The sequence below is a fragment of the Maniola hyperantus genome, chromosome 28 (assembly GCF_902806685.2).
Source record: "Maniola hyperantus chromosome 28, iAphHyp1.2, whole genome shotgun sequence".
In the NCBI taxonomy this organism is placed as follows: Eukaryota; Metazoa; Arthropoda; class Insecta; order Lepidoptera; family Nymphalidae; genus Maniola; species Maniola hyperantus.
Genome location: NC_048563.1, coordinates 5,498,170 through 5,517,176, shown reverse-complemented (window position 1 = coordinate 5,517,176; position 19,007 = coordinate 5,498,170). Strand labels below are relative to the sequence as shown.

General features: G+C 38.3%; 1 protein-coding gene across 1 annotated transcript in view; it reads right to left on the bottom strand.

The window, feature by feature from the left end:
* The window catches only part of LOC117995222 (cytoplasmic aconitate hydratase-like), a 48,262-nt gene extending 31,166 nt beyond the window's left edge, over positions 1 to 17,096 (bottom strand). The window contains exons 1-11 of the mRNA XM_069508180.1: positions 16,918 to 17,096; positions 15,394 to 15,489; positions 14,665 to 14,831; positions 12,775 to 12,920; positions 11,927 to 11,996; positions 9,681 to 9,743; positions 8,925 to 9,051; positions 6,764 to 6,894; positions 5,273 to 5,444; positions 3,085 to 3,185; positions 2,503 to 2,619 (exon numbers count right to left, since the gene is read on the bottom strand). Of these exons, the coding sequence (XP_069364281.1) occupies positions 2,503 to 2,619; positions 3,085 to 3,185; positions 5,273 to 5,444; positions 6,764 to 6,894; positions 8,925 to 9,051; positions 9,681 to 9,743; positions 11,927 to 11,996; positions 12,775 to 12,920; positions 14,665 to 14,831; positions 15,394 to 15,489; positions 16,918 to 16,924 (1,197 nt within the window). The 5' untranslated portion in view covers positions 16,925 to 17,096. The remainder of the gene's footprint in view (positions 1 to 2,502; positions 2,620 to 3,084; positions 3,186 to 5,272; positions 5,445 to 6,763; positions 6,895 to 8,924; positions 9,052 to 9,680; positions 9,744 to 11,926; positions 11,997 to 12,774; positions 12,921 to 14,664; positions 14,832 to 15,393; positions 15,490 to 16,917) is intronic.
* Between the last annotated feature and the right edge of the window lie 1,911 nt (positions 17,097 to 19,007).

Below are 19,007 nucleotides of genomic sequence, written 5' to 3'. Positions count from 1 at the left end.
TATTTATCTGCACAATATAGATATGCTTTTAATTTTTCTGTCATGTATATCATAATTATTTAGTCTTTCCGTGACAGCAGTCAGTCACTCAGTAGACAGTGTCATATTTCTCTCACTGGGTGTATGAAAGTTATTACTGAAAGATATTTTCACCGCGTCTTTTGTCTCTTTTTACTACAGGGTTTCTTAACAAGGGTGTCCTCTTTCAGTGACACCAGTCAGTCACTCAGTAGACAGTGTCACATGTCTGTCACTGGGTATCTGACGGTTATTGCTGAGAGATATCTTCATGCTTGTTTTGTTTTTCCACTGTAATTTTTTTTTACCACTACAAACACTAACAGGGATTTCATAATTATACGGCCATTATTCTTATGTTATTTTTGGTGTAGTTTTCAGCAGTGTACTTATGATTTAGTGATAGCAGTCATTCACTCAGTCATTCAGTCGTAGACAGTGTCACATGTCATGTCTGTCACTGGGTGTATGACAGTAATTACTGATAGATATTTTTGTCATTTTACTTTCATACACATGACGTTTTATACATGGTGTTTTACTAAAAACCAAACCACCAACCAAACCACCAAACTGGGTATCCATAATACTTTGTACATACTTAATATGATGGAAATGCAATAAATGAAAATTGAAATTGAAAACATTTGTCAGTGGTAGTAGTCACTCACTCAGTAGACTTGTCACTAATCAGTCACTGGGTGTGTGATTTCTGTCACTGGTGAATATAGTCACAAAGAAGACAAGCATTGCTGTTACAAAGAAGACAAGAACTGTCATGACAAAAGAAGCGAGAAAAGATTCGTCAATGGTAGTAGTCACTCTCTCAGTAGACTTGTCACTCATCAGTCACTGGGTGTGTGATTGCTATCACTGCTGAATATAGTCACAAAGAAGACAAGCACTGCTGTTACAAAGAAGACAAGAACTGTCATGACAAAATAAGCAAGAAAACATTTGTCAATGGTAGTAGTCACTCTCTCAGTAGACTTGTCACCAATCAGTCACTGGGTGTGTGATTTCTGTCACTGGTGAACATTGTCACAAAGAAGACAAGCACTGCTGTTACAAAGAAGACAAGAACTGTCATGACAAAATAAGCAAGAAATCATTTGTCAATGGTAGTAGTCACTCTCTCAGTAGACTTGTCACCAATCAGTCACTGGGTGTGTGATTGCTGTCACTGGTAAACATTGTCACAAAGAAGACAAGCACTGCTGTTACAAAGAAGACAAGAACTGTCATGACAAAATAAGCAAGAAAACATTTGTCAATGGTAGTAGTCACTCTCTCAGTAGACTTGTCACCAATCAGTCACTGGGTGTGTGATTTCTGTCACTGGTGAACATTGTCACAAAGAAGACAAGCACTGCTGTTACAAAGAAGACAAGAACTGTCATGACAAAATAAGCAAGAAATCATTTGTCAATGGTAGTAGTCACTCTCTCAGTAGACTTGTCACCAATCAGTCACTGGGTGTGTGATTGCTGTCACTGTTAAACATTGTCACAAAGAAGACAAGCACTGCTGTTACAAAGAAGACAAGAACTGTCATGACAAAATAAGCAAGAAAACATTTGTCAATGGTAGTAGTCACTCTCTCAGTAGACTTGTCACCAATCAGTCACTGGGTGTGTGATTTCTGTCACTGGTGAACATTGTCACAAAGAAGACAAGCACTGCTGTTACAAAGAAGACAAGAACTGTCATGACAAAATAAGCAAGAAATCATTTGTCAATGGTAGTAGTCACTCTCTCAGTAGACTTGTCACCAATCAGTCACTGGGTGTGTGATTGCTGTCACTGGTAAACATTGTCACAAAGAAGACAAGCACTGCTGTTACAAAGAAGACAAGAACTGTCATGACAAAATAAGCAAGAAAACATTTGTCAATGGTAGTAGTCACTCTCTCAGTAGACATGTCACCAATCAGTCACTGGGTGTGTGATTGCTGTCACTGGTGAACATTGTCACAAAGAAGACAAGCACTGTCATGACAAAAGTTGACAAATCACTGTTTATTTTATTTTAATATTTCTCATTATTTTATTTTTTATTTGTACCAAAAACATTAACAGAAAAGAGAAAAAGAGAGCAAAAGTGGACAGGGAAGAACTTATCTCTATGAGAGATCTCTACCAGTGACGTGTGTGTATGTATTTGTGCGTGTGTGCGTGTGTGTGTGTGTGTGTGTGTGTGTGTGTGTGTGTGTGTGTGTGTGTGTGTGTGTGTGTGTGTGTGTGTGTGTGTGTGTGTGAAGGTGTGCGTTTTAGATTGTTTCATTTAGAATGCTTGCCAGATTTTTAATAAATTGCGAAATTGACTCAACAGTTTAACCGATTTTGATAATTTTGTACAGAGTTACTTGATATCCCGACGAAGGACACAGACTACTTTTTATCCCGAAAAATCAAAGAATCACGGGATTTTAATAACCTAAATCCACGCGGGCATCACCTAGTTATAATGTCCAATGCACATACCTTGTTGGTAAGGCAGTCCTTGAAGTCTTTCTTCATAACAGACACGGAGACCCGGTCCTGTGGTCTCTTTGGTCCACTCACTGACGTCACCACGGTGGACAAGTCTAGTTCTACTACCTGAAATCAAATCAAATCAAATGGTTTATTATTATAGCGAGGTAATAGCGCCAGTGTTTTGGGCACAATGTCCATAAATGACCATTTGGACGGCGTATATTTTTTGTAAATATAAATTTTTTAGTGATAAATTTTTCTGTATGTTTTATAGACTAGAGATAGACTTTACTATGTGGATTTATGATCTTACAAAATGGTTTATTTGATTCAAAATCTAAATATATAAAAGGAAAAGGTGACTGACTGACTGACTGATCTATCAACGCAAAGCTCAAACTACTGGACGGATCGGGCTGAAATTTGGCATGCAAATAGCTATTATGACGTAGGCATCTGCTAAGAAAGGATTTTTGAAAATTGAACCTCCGAGGGGGTGAAATAGGGGTTTGAAATTTGTGTAGTAAACGCGGACGACGTCGCGAGCATAAGCTAGTGGTAGGTACTATATTATAAAAGTTAGGTTACCTCAGAGAATATAGGGTCTTGAGCTGGGTTGCTGTAGTCCCTAAATTGTTTAGTAGCCCTGAGATACTCTTCGATCATTTTGATTTTGTCCGCCGATCGATCTGAAAACACATTCAAAAATTTTGGCTTTTTTATATTATATAAAAAAAAATTACAAAAAAAAAAAACCGACTTCGATACACAAACACTAAAAATTGAAAAATAATTTAATTTATTACCGAATATATTATTATGTATACAAGAGTTAATATAGTTCCATAATAATACTTTTTGGTGCCGGTGTCAATTAGCTTTAGCTGCGCGAATCGTCTAGACTTCATATTTTTATGAGACTCCACAATGGCACCTCATTGGCACCGACCCCAAAAAATATTATTATGGAACTATATTAACTCTTGTATACATAATATATTCGGTAATAAATTAAATTATTTTTCAATTTTTAGTGTTTGTGTATCGAATTCGGTTTTTTTTTTTTGTAAAAAAAATTTATTTTACAATTTTTAGTGGTCCCATTGAATTATGCTATGACTGGTTAAAAATCTACTGTTTACTAAGCTATTACACTGATCGCGAGCAATTTACTCTTATCCGTTGAGGAGTTCCAGTATCTATCTTCGAATCAGATCAGATCTTCACCAAATTTAAATGGGACCAACTTTGAAGTATACCCTTTCAAACAAAAAAAGAATTATCAAAATCGGTCCAGGCGTCTTCGAGTAATCGGGGAACATACATAAAAAAAAATAAAAAAAAAAAAAGATTCCGACGAATTGAGAACCTCCTCCTTTTTTTGAAGTCGGTTAAAAAGTATTAATATGGTTCTTTACTCGACTGTGGTAAGACCTTACAGGGGAGAGTCATGTGTTTGACATGTATTTTCATCACTATGTCCGCTCGTAGCTACTCAACGGCTCAACCGATTTTGATAAGATTCGTCTTGATGGCGCGAGTGTCACTAAATAAATATTACAAAAAAATGGCGGATTTCTTTTGTTTTGATTTGTTTTCTGTCGTTGAGACCGACAAAATTGTTAAAAATTAAACTCACAAATTACTAAATCAACCCGTATATTCATTCAACTCTTGCTTATTTGGAGTCTAAGCAGAAAGTGCGAACACCCGAAGTGATGACGCGGTGTTGCCAACTAAATGAGGTATGAGTGACAGAGACAACGCTTTACGAAGCCGAATTCTCTTTCTAAAGGTCGGTGTACAATATTTCTTGCGCGCTACTGTACTAGGGTCGCAGAAAATAGAAGGAGATCACTCACTAGTCTGACTCAAGTACTGCAGAGATCTGTCGTCTCGTCTCTCGAACACATGTTGGCGACCGTGGCTCTGTCTGCGTTTCTCAAAGCACCCACGCTTACCGTAACATAGGTACAGTACCCGGTAAGAAATATTGTACATCGACCTTTAGAAAGAGATAGCGGTTTCGTAGAGCGTTGTCTCTGTCGTTGAGACCGACAAAACGTCAGAGACAACGCTCTACGAAGCCGAAATCTCTTTCTAAAGATCGATGTACAATATTTCATGCCGGCTACTGTACCGGTAGTACAAGATTTTACGTCTCACCAAACCAAACCAAATTCGAGAGTCGAAATACTTCCGCGTTACAGTAAAATGGACCTAAACAGCCTTGAATTGAAGTCAAATATTCAATGCCACTGATTTTAATTTCGCAATGTTTCCGCTTGGAGCGCTGGCTGTAGAAGTGTAGACAAACTTGAGCTTTAAAACAAGGCGTTTAAGATCCAGTTTACTGTAACGCGGAAGTATTTCGACTCTCGAATTTGGTTTGGTTTGGTGAGACGTAAAATCTTGTACTACGGGTACTGTACTAGGGTCGCAGAAAGTAGAAAAAGATCACTCACTAGTCTGACTCAAGTACTGCAGAGATCTGTCGTCTCGTCTCTCGAACACATGTTAGCGACCGTGGCTCTGTCTGCGTTTCTCAAAGCACCTACGCTTACCGTAACATAGGTACAGTACCAAGCAGGAAATATTGTACATCGACCTTTAGAAAGAGATAGCGGTTTCGTAGAGCGTTGTCTCTGTCGTTGAGACCGACAAAACGTCAGAGACAACGCTCTACGAAGCCGAAATCTCTTTCTAAAGATCGATGTACAATATTTCATGCCGGCTACTGTACTAGGGTCGCAGAGAATAGAAGGAGATAACTCACTAGTCTGACTCAAGTACTGCAGAGATCTCTCGTCAACGGGGAAGTGAGCCACCGTGGCACCGAACTCGGGACACATGTTGGCTACCGTGGCTCTGTCTGCGATGCTCAAAGCGCCCACGCCTGGACCGAAGAACTCCACGAATTTACCCACCACGCCCAGAGAACGGAGGTGCTAGAACAAAGAAATAAATAATAGAGTTGAGGGCTCTTCTCAGACCTGGGCGCGTTTGGAACCCTCGTAGTTTACATCATTAATTAATTATCACCACTACATCATCTTCAATAGTACCTACCAAGAACCTACTTTGAATAGATGATTTGACTTAAATAGAAGGTTTTTTGAAGTGATGAACTTCTTTTGAAAAAATTAAATTAAAAAATTAACTCCCCCCCCGTCCAAAGACCCTCTAAAAAATAAAACAATGATAATATTTTTATCTTCTTCTTGTACCCTCTCTACATGCAGTGCGAGACTGCCAAGGGTCACAGATAGAGATCTCTCATATGGAGATAAGTGCTTCCCTGTCCACTTTTACTCTCTTTTTCTGTTTACTGTAAATGTTGTTTGTACAAATAAAAAAAACGTGCGAGTCAGGCTCGCGCAATGAGGGTTCTGTACTGTTATGAAATAAAAATCTGTTCTAGAATGTGCAGGTGAAGACCTTTCATATGATACCCCACTTAATATAGTCACTCACTTCGAAAGTTGAAAATACTAATTATTAGTTCATGACCACAATTTTTTTTTTTTGTGTGCTCTAACCCTAAATACACGGTTTTCAGATTTTTCCACAAATGTCAGCTATAAGATCTACCTACCTGCCAAATTTCATGATTCTAGGTCAACGGGAAGTACCCTGTAGGTTTCTTGACAGACAGACAGACAGACAACAACGTGATCCTATAAGGGTTCCCTTTTTCCTTTTGAGGTACGGAACCCTAAAAATATGCATAGGCCCTTCAAGTAGTAATATTTTAATCCAAGCTGTCGTGGTTAGGACGTCCGCCTTCTGATCGGAGGTCGGGGGTTCGATCCCGGGCACGCACCTCTAACTTTTCCGACTTATGTGCGTTTTATGCAATTAAATATCACTTGCTTTAAAGATTTAACGATGACGCAAAACATCGTGAGGAAACCTGCATGCCTGAGAGTTCTCCATAATGTTCTCAAAGGTGTGTGAAGTCTACCAATCCGCACATGGCCAGCGTGGTAGACTATGGCCATAACCCTTCTCACTCTTAAAGGAGACCCGCGGGGTGATTACGTAAAACGTTGCAGTAGCGACAGCAGTAGCAATGCGATAGTGCATTTGCTGTCTCTCTTCTTCTTCTTCTTATTTTGCTTTGTGGCTATTGCTGTCTCTCTCTAGCCGGACGTGTGACAGCAATGATCGCGAGATTTACGTCTGTCGCAAGCCTGTCGCGAGATACATACCTCGCCGTGCTCTGTAGTGAGCCGGCGATGGGTTGATCGTGATGATGATGACTTACCTTGGTGATGGTAAGAACTAAGTCAGTGGAGGTGGTCAGGGGGTCCAGCTCCCCCACCAGTTTGTACCCCACCACTTTGGGTAGCAGCATGCTTATAGCTTGACCTAGCATCACTGCTTCCGCTTCAATACCTTAAAAAAATCAGTACCCATATCAAAAATGTTGTTTGTTGGTTTGTCCTTCAATCACATCACAACAGAGCAACGGATCCAGGTGATTTTTTGCATGGATATAGTTTAAGACATGGAGAGTGACATAGGCTACTTTTTATCCCGGAAAATCAAAGAGTTCCCACAGGACTTTGTCCGCGTGGATTTAGGTTTTTTAAAATCCCGTGGGAACTCATCAATTTTCCGGGATGAAAAGTAGCCTATGTTCTTCCCCGGGATGTAAGCTAACTCTGTACCAAAATTAATCAAAATCGGTCAAACTGTTGGGCAGTGCGCATGGGATTTCAAAAAACCTAAATCCACGCAGACGAAGTCGCGGGCATCACCTAGTTTATAATATTAGTATGGATCTAGGTATATTAAAAATGTGGATATCCTGGATGAATAGAATAGAATAGAATAGAATGTTTAGAATAGAATGTTTTTTATTCATGTAAACTTTTTAAAAGTGCTTATGAATAGTCAGGTAGTTTTAATTTACCACTGGTTCGGAATGCCGTTCCTACCGAGAAGAACCAGCAAGAAACTCGGCGGTTGCTCTTTTTAATTTTTCAATTTACAATGTTATTATACCGTACTATACAAGCCATTGCAGCCCCGTGCATTGCTGGAGCGAGTCAAATCCAAGCTTTTTTATCGTTTACATAGGGCCGGTTGTTTCAAACCATTGGTCTTCGTAAGATTCGTTCGTTAAAATTTAACAGACGTAGACGAATTTTAACATCTGTTAATTTAAGAGCGTTGCTTCATTATACAAAAAACTGTTCGTCATTGTTATTCTGGTTACGAAACTAACCCTAAAAATTTACTTACTTTTCCGTATCCTTTTTTATTTCATTTTATATCTACACTATAATATTATAAAGAGGAAAACTTTGTTTGTTTGTTTGTTTGTTTGTACTGAATAGGCTCAAAAACTACTGGACCGATTTTAAAAATTCTTTCACCATTCGAAAGCTACATTATCCACGAGTAACATAGGCTATATTTTATTTTGGAAAAAAATAGGGTTCCGTAAGATATTTGGGTTTTTCGGACACAAGGTGTAAAAAATCAACCAGAAAAGTTACTTATTTTGCGTACGCTGCCTAAACTATAAAAGATAGAACCATAAAATGTTCTAATTAATTGTAGATCTTATAAATATCTACAAAAAAGTCCGCGACACACTATACCCATCTATGTCGAGTGAGGCACAGCAACCATTTTTTTATTTAAAAATCTTGAATTTTTTTTGGACTACATTTAAACGCGTTTATTTTACTCATGCTATTAATCCTTATCAAAATAAATGATTTCATCACTAAGAACAGTTTATGGAGATAATATTTGGTCTTTGAATGATTAAAATTGGACGTTTGGTTTTGAAGTTATGGCGAAATTAAAATATTACGATTTCTGCTGCACGACCCGTTGCGAAGTGGGCGTCACCAAGGCGGGGGTGCGCGTGCGGGAGGGGAGTTTAGATCTATGAGTAAGGTACCCGCGCGGCTCCCGTAAATGACGCGGTTCGAAAATTCCACCCGAGCGAAGCCGGGGCGGGTCAGCTAGTTAAATTATATAGTTATTGATATTGCTACTTCGCATTTTAAACACTTTTTCTTTTTTAAAAATTCTCTTTCATCTTCAAAAAAACTACCATTAAAAGCATTGAATTCAATTGATTCCATTATAATTTGTAAATAAAATATTCCGTTTGTAAGAAGTATGAAGTTACGAACTGATTTGACGATCACCAATGGCGCCAGCACCGGTTAACGTAAACGTAACTTTTTAACGAACGTTAGCGCTAATAGATGCTGAATCAGCGCTTTTTCTTTTCTTACGTTCGTTAGCGCCATATTTAAAGGTTACGTGTCCGTCAAAATTTGTTGAAACAACCGGCCCATAGTCTGCGACTGTATAATATGCTTTTTTTAGGAGCATACTTTTAACACATTTTTTAAACTTGTGTAAAGGCAAGTCTAAAATTGCTTGTGGAATGAACCTACCTCCCACACCCCATCCCACCACTCCCAAGCCGTTGATCATGGTGGTGTGGCTGTCCGTCCCCACCACGGAGTCAGGGTGCAGCACATCCCCCGTGAACACCACACGGGCCAAGTATTCCAGGTTCACCTGGAAACCAACAACATTTCCACTATTATACTATGAATAGTCAGGATGATGAATAAGGTCTTGTTAGGGTTCTGTACCTCAAAATGAAAAACGGAACCCTTATAGGATCACTTTGTTGTCTGTCTGTCTGTGAAGAAACCTACAGGGTACTTCCCGTTGACCTAAAACCGTTTGAATCTAACACCATACCAGACCATCAATACGAGTAATTTATTACCTATTTTGAATAAATCATTTGACTTTGACTTTGACCTAGAATCATGAAATTTGGCAGGTAGGTAGGTCTTATAGCTGACATTCGAGGAAAAATCTGAAAACCGTGAATTTGTGGTTAGATCACACAAAAAAATTAAATTGTGGTCATAACTAATAATTAATATTTTCAACTTTTGAAGTGAGTGACTATATCAAGTGGGGTATCATATGAAAGGTCTTCACCTGTGCATTCTAAAACAGATTTTTATTTATTTTTATGCATCATAGTTTTCGAATTATCGTGCAAAATGTCGAAAAAATACGACTGTAGTACGGAACCCTCGTTGCGCGAGTCTGACTCGCACTTGGCCAGTTTTTTTCAGCGGTTACTATAAATGGGTAGCAGTTGAGGTTATGTTTAGCTTTTACATTACCTGATGGACAATTCCCGAGCCTGGCGGTACGATCAGCATATTGTCAAATGCCTGGGCACCCCACTGTAAAAAAAGTAAAACTGTTAAATTACTTCAGTACAGTACTTCAAGTTCTTCAAGTGCCATCTCCTACCGAAGGTTGGCAATCATTAAGGCTAACTGGATCTTGTTTACTGCTGCCCTAAACAGTGATCTTGTACTCATGTTAAGCCACTGGCGAAGGTTCTTGAGCCAGGATATTCGTCTACGGCCAGCTCTACGTCTGCCTTTTATCTTGCCCTGTATTATAAGCTGCAGTAGATCGTATTTTGGGTTGCGCATAACATGGCCCAGATATTCGAGCTTTCTCCTTTGCACACATTTGAGTAACTCAGCGGACTTCCCCATTCTTTGCAGCACGGTGGTATTGCGTACACGATCTCTCCATGAGATTCGCAACATTCGCCTGTACACCCACATCTCGAACGCCTCCAGCTTGTTGCTCATCGCTTGCGTTAAAGTCCAGGCTTCGACTCCATACAATAAAACTGAGAAAACATAGCACCGTGCCAACCGCATCCGAAGCGGTATTTTTAAATTGCGGTCACAGAGAACTCTTTTTAGCTTTATAAAAGCGTTTCTTGCCTGTTCAATACGGCACCGTATTTCCAGACTGTGGTCGCCGGTTTCGCATGGTTCCCAAGTACCGATACCGTTGGACTCTTTCCAAATTTCCATGGTTGAGATACAAGGAGGTGTTCTGCACAGGTGATCGGCTGATTATCATATATTTGGTCTTCTTGCAGTTGATATTGATGCCGTATGAGTTGCTTGCAGAAGAAACTACATTGACTAATGACTGTAAGCCTTCTAGACTATCCGCTATCAAGATTGTGTCATCCGCGTATCGAATATTGTTTATGGATACGCCATTTACCGTTATTCCCTGGTCAATACCGTCGAGTGCTTCAGAAAATATTGCCTCCGCGTACATATTGAATAGCAGTACAGTACGCAGCAGAAAATAATGTATATCAACCTTTAGAAGGAGATTACAACATAATATTCAAGGGGCGGACCAACAAATTCCTAAAAGGCCGGCAACGCATCGGCGGTTCCTCTGGTGCTGCAAATGTTCATGGGTGGCGGTAATCACTTAACATCAGGTGACCCGCCTGCTCGTTTGCTCGCTATCTCTATTTAAAAAAAATATCTTCGACAAGTCTGTATGAACTGAACTGAACTGAACTTTATTAATTTCAGATTTACAATATCAGACAGTGAGCTGCCGTATTTCTTTCATTGGTAGGCACGTAGACATGGCACGGGTACGTAATTTGGTTTATTACCCTGTTTTCCAGTGGCGTGCACAGGGTTTGAAGCCAGGGTAGGCATTAGTTAGGTAGGAACCTGTTTAATGGCAGGTCATAATGAAAAATATGCATTGAGCTATTACAACTGGGGTAAGCAGTGCATTTATGCCTCTATGACCTGCACGCCACTGCTGTTTTCATCTGTATTTTCATAGCGAAACTGTCACGAATGGTATCTTACCATGATACCATGTCTCATTAACACTGAAATGACGTCGAAATGAAAATATACTATCAGCTCGAAACTTCAGTCTAGTGCTAACGTCACTAAAATGGGGGCCAGGCGCATTAGCAATTTGCCTGACTTATAGACTGTTCAAGCTTAAAAGTACGGTACGCAGCAGAAAGTAATGTACATCGGCCTTTAGAATGACATTTCGGCTTTGTAGAGCGTTGTCTCTGTCACTCATACCTATATGACATTTCGTCGGTCTCAACGAGTTCGGTGCTCGCTATCTCTATTAAAAAAAAAGATAACGGTTTTGTACTTTGGAGGGCATTGTCTCTGTTGTTGAGACCGACAAAACAACATATAGGTATGAGTGACAAAGACAACGCTCTACAAAGCCGAAATGTCATTCTAAAGGTCCATGTACATTATTTTCTGCGCGTACTGTAGTTATTCCACGCGGAAGAAGTCGCAGGCATCAGTTAGTAAACTATAAGTTTTAAAAAAAATTGATTTTAAAACTGTTGATTCATGAGCCTCGATAGCTCAACGGTTAAAGTAGCGGACTGAAAACCGAAAGGTCGCCGGTTCAAACCCCGCCCGTTACACTATTGTCGTACCTACTCCCAGCACAAGCTTTACGCTTATTTGTAGGGGAAAGGGGAATATTAGTCAGCTTGGCTTATATTCTTTTTAAATTGAAATTTTAAAAAAAATGAAGGTACCTTCAAAAACTGAAATCTTTCTTTGTTCCTCTCAAATTCCAATTCTTGATTCTTATTCAATGCATCTGGCCTGAAAAGAAAAAACAAGTGTTATATCCATACTCCATACTAATATTATAAATGCGAAAGTGTGTTTGTCTGTCTGTCTGCTAGCTTTTCACGGCCCAACGGTTTAACCGATTTTAATGAAGTTTGGTACAGAGGTAGCTTACATGCCGGGAAAGTATCGGTCGGTACCTTCCTGATTGAAACAAAAAAAATTATACCTACTATTTTGGTCCATTTAATCCAGATTGTATTTATTTATTTATTACACTTATAACTCTCAGCAATATTGAGTACTAGTCTTAAATAGTCGTAAATAAAAACACGAAGCAATTTTTTTTTTCTTTTTACAATAACAATCCAACGCGTTTACGTAAGAAATCCACATTTTGAAAAATCTCACGTGAGATTGGGGGATAAGAAGAATAAGAATAAGAATAATTTATTTTGAATTTAGAATTTAGGCACAAGAAACAAGTTTCCTACCCTCTGCACTAGGAAAACCCTGTATTGCAGAAGGCAGTTACAAGTTTTTTAAAAACTAAGGACTTAATATATTATATCTAATATTATACTAAAATTATAGGTAAGAGAACGAGTTTCCTACCCTCTGCACTAGGAAAAAACCTGTGTTGCAGAAAGGCAGTTACAAGTTTCCTAAAAAATGGATGGGGGAGGGGGTTGAATAAAATCTCACGACATATCACCAGGGGGGGTGGGGGGGACAGAAAATTCAAAAAAACACCTCACGTAATTTATGGACGCTCCCTTGTGGATAGTGTATAATGCAGAAGAGCACTCACACTCTAGCGAAGTCCACTTGGACAGAGTGGTCTATGACCAGGTCGGCGGGACATATGGGGTTGATCTTGTCGGGGTCGCCGCCCAAGCCCTTCACGGCGTCGCGCATCGCTGCGAAGTCCACCACCGCTGGGACGCCGGTCAGATCCTGCAAATTATATGGAATTTGACATAATCTCGCTCATAATTTGGGCTCGAACAGAAAACCAGCGTTGTGGTTACATCGTGTAACCACAACGCTAGGACACTAGGTACCTATTTGTTGGATTAGATTTTAAGGAATGTTTTTTGTAAATATTTGTGTTTATCGTGTGTTGGATCAACCAATGAAATGAAATGAAATGAAAATGAAATGAAAATCTTTTTTATTCGTATAAACTTTTACAAGTGCTTACGAATAGTCGGATGCATCTACCACTGGTTCGGAATGCCTTTCCTGCCGAGAAGAACCAGCAAGAAACTCGGCGGTTGCTCTTTTCAAATATTTGATATAGGTACAAGATTATGCCATGTATAAAATAGTATTTGCAGTCTTGTGCGTTGCTGGAACGAGCTGCAGGTCAAATCCACGCTCTTTTATCATTTAGATAATCTTCAATTGTGTAATATGCTTTTTTCAGGAGCATATTTTTAATAGATTTTTTAAACTTGTGCAAAGGTAAGTCCAAAATAGTTTGCGGGATTTTATTATAAAAGGTAATACCAATACCCACAAATGACTTTTGGACTTTCCTGAGGCGGAAGGCAGGAGCTGCAAGTTTGTCTCTGTTTCTAGTTAGCCTATTGTGTAGATCACATTCTTGTAACTAAGAATATTTTGTCTTACAAAAATTATGTTATTATAAATATATTGAGAGGCTACAGTAAGGATATCTATTTCCTTAAATTTCTCTCGAAGGGAATCGCGTGGTCTTAAGTTATAAATTGCGCGTATTGCCCTTTTTTTTAATACAAAAATTCTCCCAATATCTGCCAATATCTGCCTCAATCAATAAATGAATTTCTATTCTATTCTATTCTATTCTAATTCGCGTGCAAAAATGTGTGTGTTATGTTTCTGTTTGTTCTGGTATTTTATATTTCCGTTGTTTATTTTATTTTTTGTTGTTCCTGTTATTTTATTGTTTGTTGTTTTTTTAAAAATATGATAAAAATGAGAAAAATAAATAAATGAAAGACCATAATATAATAAATACACTTCATTTGCACAACCACAAGAAGGATTACATTAAAGAATAAAAAACACAGACAGAAGAAAGATACAAAAGGCGGCCTTATCGCTAATTAGCGATCTCTACCAGGCAACCTTAAAGATTGGAAAATGTGAGGAACATTAGACTGCAGGTGGTGTGTAATATACTAATATACATAAACCACTAATACATGTATTAAATAATATGTATAATACCAACATTAACAACATTAGCAACATTAGCAACATTGCACAACAGTGCAACGGGCGGGGTTTGAACCGTCGATCTTTCGGTTTCAGTCCACTACTTTAAGTAAATAAAAATATTTTTTATTCAATGTATACATAATATATTGGGTAATAAATTACAGAAGATGATGTAATAGGAAGATACAAAAAACAAAAATACCAAACTTATTCTAGAACATAAAAATTACAAATCGAAAATATCATCTAAACCACCGCAACGAGGCAGGGTGCTGGGAACGCTGGCAGCGTTACCTCGTTGAATGGCCAGACTAATATGCTGACCGAGGTAACTGCCAGCTCTCTGGTCCAATTTATTCAATTAAACTTTTACAAGTATTTTTGAATGGTCAACTGCATCTACCACTGGTTCGGAATGCCTTTCCTACCGAGAGAAACTCGGCAGTTGCTGTTAACTGTTGAGCTATTGAGGCTTTAAAATTAAAATACTTACTTGCAATATAACCCTTGCAGGTTTAAACGCGATCTCCACACCCCCCTCGACGTTCTGGTTGGACTCCCAGTTGAGCACATTGTTGACATCTTTCTCTAGCACCTGGAAGTTGTCGCAGTTGCGGACGCAGGACTCCAGGAGGACCCTGATGCTGAAGGGCAGGCGGTCTGGAAACATCATCATCATATGAGCCTGTGGATGTTCACTGTTGAACAGAGGCCTATCTAGGGTTCTGTACCTCAAAAGGAAAAACGGAACCCTTATAGGATCACTTTGTTGTCTGTCTGTCTGTCAACAAACCTACAGGGTACTTCCCGTTGACCTAGAACCATGAAATTTGGTAGGTAGGTAGGTCTTATAGCACAAGTAAAAGAATAAATCCGAAAACCGTGAATTTGTGGTTACATCACAAAAAAAATGTCATGAACAAATAATTAGTATTTTCAATTTTCAAAGTAAGATAAAAGAAAATCTATAGTGTATACTATAGATTTTCTTGCCAGACACGACGGACAGATAGACAGACAGACCTAAGGGTTCCTACGAACCCTAAGAATATGCATTGAGCTATTACAACTGGGGTAAGCAGTTTATTGCATTTATGCCTCTATGACCTGCACACCACTGTTTCAGAATGAGTTAGCTACTATTAAATATTCTGCGCTGTGTGTATGATATTTTCTCAAATTCTTTCTTTATTTCTTTCTTCTTTCAAATTCTAAATCTTACCATATTTCTCGCCCAATGTGCTGACGTCATAATATTTGAACCTTTTCCCATTGATGTTCATAGTTTTCAACAGCTTTTCGTACGGGTTGCCGCTCGCTGCAAAAGAAAAGCCATGCACTCTCATTTTGTATGTTTGTTTAATAGATTTAGAAATAATTTTTAGCATTAACATTATTTTTGGTTATTATTGCAATTTTTTAAATGGATGTTTGGCTCTGGGTTCAAGTCTTATTGCACCTATAAAATCTGTAAAATGTACCAGTACATATTATAAAATAGATGCCCTAGACTTCCTCTGTGTGGATATGTTTAAAAAATCCTACGGGAACATGGGAACCATGAATTTTTATGGGATAAAAAGTAGTCTAGGTATGTGTTAATCCAAGACATAGATCCTACTTAACCTAATATAATATAACATACTTAACATAATAATTAACCTAATAATTCTAAAGTTTGTCCAGTTTTTGCATGAAAAAGTTACAAACATACACACACACACACACACACAAAACTTTAAGCTTTATAATATTAGTGTGATGTGAAAGTGTGTTTGTTAATTGGTTTGTCCTTTAATCATGCTGCAAGAGATCAATGTGATTTTTGCATGGATAGTTGAAAACGGAGAGTGAGTCTACTTTTTATCCCATGAAATCAAAGAGTTCCCAGAGGATATGTAATACCTAAATCCACATCCACACTGACAAAGTCACAGGCATCATCTACTTAGCTTTTTAATAATTATTGATTATAATTTCCCTATAATTATTCCCTATAACTAATTTCCATACAAAATCTGTCAAAATCAAATATTTATCACTATTGAAGGAGGGTTTAATGTCAAAATAATTTTATTTTATAAAAATATATTCTAAGGCCAGCAACAAACACCCAGAATTTCATTTTAGTTAAATCTGATTAACGATTAAAAATTAAAAATTAACTGGCATTGGTAAGAGAACTCAGGTTTAATAATTCTAGGCTGGCAATTTTTAATTCCTAGTTAATTTTGTAGGGATATTAAATCATTAATAGCAAGAGAACCTAGATTACATTTACTAAGTAGTTTATTCGTAAATCATAGTATAATGCTCATAAACTATAAAGTCATGTATTACATCATATACCTAGTTTATTCGAAAATCATAGTAGGTACAATGCTCATAAAATCATTTATTACATTGGATTTACATTAAAGTTAGAGGCATGGTAGGAAGTGGCTCTTGAAAAGAACCCAATAGAATTTAACAGCAGCCGCTCAAATAACCTTGAAAGTTCTTTTAGTGTCAATTAGTTAACATTTAGAATATTAATCATACACATAAACAAGATCAAAGGTTATGCCTATAATGTTTATTAAACAGTTTCATGCACTGTAATCATGTATCAAAATTACCTTTCCTGTTATTTATTTAGGAAAGCGATAACTTAAGAATTTCCGTATTAAACTCTGATAAGAGTTGTACAGGAAAATGTTAGTGCATGAAAAACAAGTTCGAAATTTGAAATTTAAAAAATACGAACCTGCCATGGTGTTCGGGTATGAACTTTGAAGTCACCTAAAATCACGTAGGAACTAGGGTCGAGGAACGCTGTTATATTTGTGTTATCGGAAAGTTAAAACGTAAAATATAATCATAGAATGTAAAAGACCTCTAATGAAAATTTACATTGAAACCACCGACCAGAAAAAAAAGTTAAAAGATTGAAACTTGCAAGTGACATTGACGCAACATTGACGGCACGAAAAAAAAGATTATACGTCATTCACAAATGTCATTTTACTAGTTTTGTAGCATTGTAGTTTTTATTTTTAAACGTTATCAATAAAGATGATTGCTCATTATAAAGCAAGCACCACAGCTAGCCAAAGCCCCAAGCGGCGAGCCGCGAGTCCAAATAAAATTCTTATGGTAGGTACGGCTCCACTATCAGAATTTAAATAAATAAATAAACGTTTATTTCAGACCATAATAGATCCATAGATTGTTAGTATGTTAGTTACAATTGTTCCTTAAATAGTAAGTTAGTATTGTTAGTTCATTAGCACGTAGGTACAATTAATTTTATTTTACTGACCCAATAGCTATCGCCACACAGTGGTGTAGTATGGGACAGTCGAGCCTGGCAGCAATTACTTTTAGGATGCCGTTGTCGCTGGTACGTAAGCGCTGCAGGAGAGATGTCGCTTTTTTGCGCATTATGGCAAAAAAGTCATTGGTGTGAGCGTCTGCAAACATTTTAGATGCGCTACAGCGCCACGGCAACCTCAACAGCATCCTAAAAGCGTTATTATATTGAACACGCAGGGCGCTGTAGGCTCGGCGTGTATATGTCACCCATAGTGCACCGGTATAGAAAGACTGACAGAACGCTTTAAATAAAGTTACTTTCACGTCTGCAGTGCATCGGGCAAACCTACGGGCGAGCATATTGCCTCTTACCGCCAACGCCCTGCGTTCTCGTTCAATATCCTCATCATCTCCTATGTCACTCGTGACAATATGACCAAGATATTTAAATTTATCCACGACCTTCACACCACCGAGACACACGGGTGGAACATGGCGTGGCCGTATTTTCGGTGCCTTAAATACTAATAATTCACTCTTTTTTGAGTTATATTTTAGGCCATGCTCCTCCGCATATGTCTCGCAGATGGAAAGCAGCTTCCTAAGCCCTGCTATTGAAGGACTGAGCAGTACCATGTCGTCAGCATAGCTTATGTTGTTGACACATATGTCATCGATGTGGCAGCCGACATGTGTGCCACTCAGTCGTTCAATAAGTTGGTCAATATACAGGTTAAACAGCAAAGGAGAGCTTAAACCACCCTGCCTCACACCGCATTCCAGCCTGTATTCGTCCGACAGAGCACCAACCCACCTCACCTGGTTACGCTGGTTAGCATACCAGTATTTCAGTATAGCCGTGTACTCCGTCGGCACATCCGCATCCCTCAACTTGCCCCACAACACGTCATATGAGACTAGGTCAAAAGCTTTCGACAAGTCGAGGAAACACGCATACACCGGCGTCCGCCTCGCGGTGTAGTTAATTTGGCCAATCATTTGAGTTTTAGAGAATTTTACGTTATTTTGGCATTCGACAAATCAACTGGCCACACTTTTCTGATTTCCAACTCAACAATGAAATAAAACGTTTGGGTTAGCAGTTAGCACGAAGTAATATTATCACAGACCAATAACATATAGGATAAATATTATTATGTGCGGCAGTGCGATCATTTAGAATGGAAATTAAAAATTTGGAGCTGAAATGATTTTTTAAAGAGCTACCCTAAAATAACTAATGTCAGTGCTGACAAAGATTAAAAAAAATGTTGATTTATATAGATTTTAGCAATTTTGTATGTGTTTCGGCCTCTGCTTGGGTCTCGGGGCCCATAAGAAAAACCTAACTCGGACAAGTGAGAGAAAGGGTCGCTCTAACAACCAATCAGCTGATCGACCGTTCAATTTTTATAATGTTAAAAATACGATATAGGATTCTCCAGTGTTTTTAACAATTTAAAACTATTAATTAATATCAACATTGATTTAGTTACAGTACCTACATGGCGTTAAAGAGTAAACGAAAGTGTGGTGCCCCCA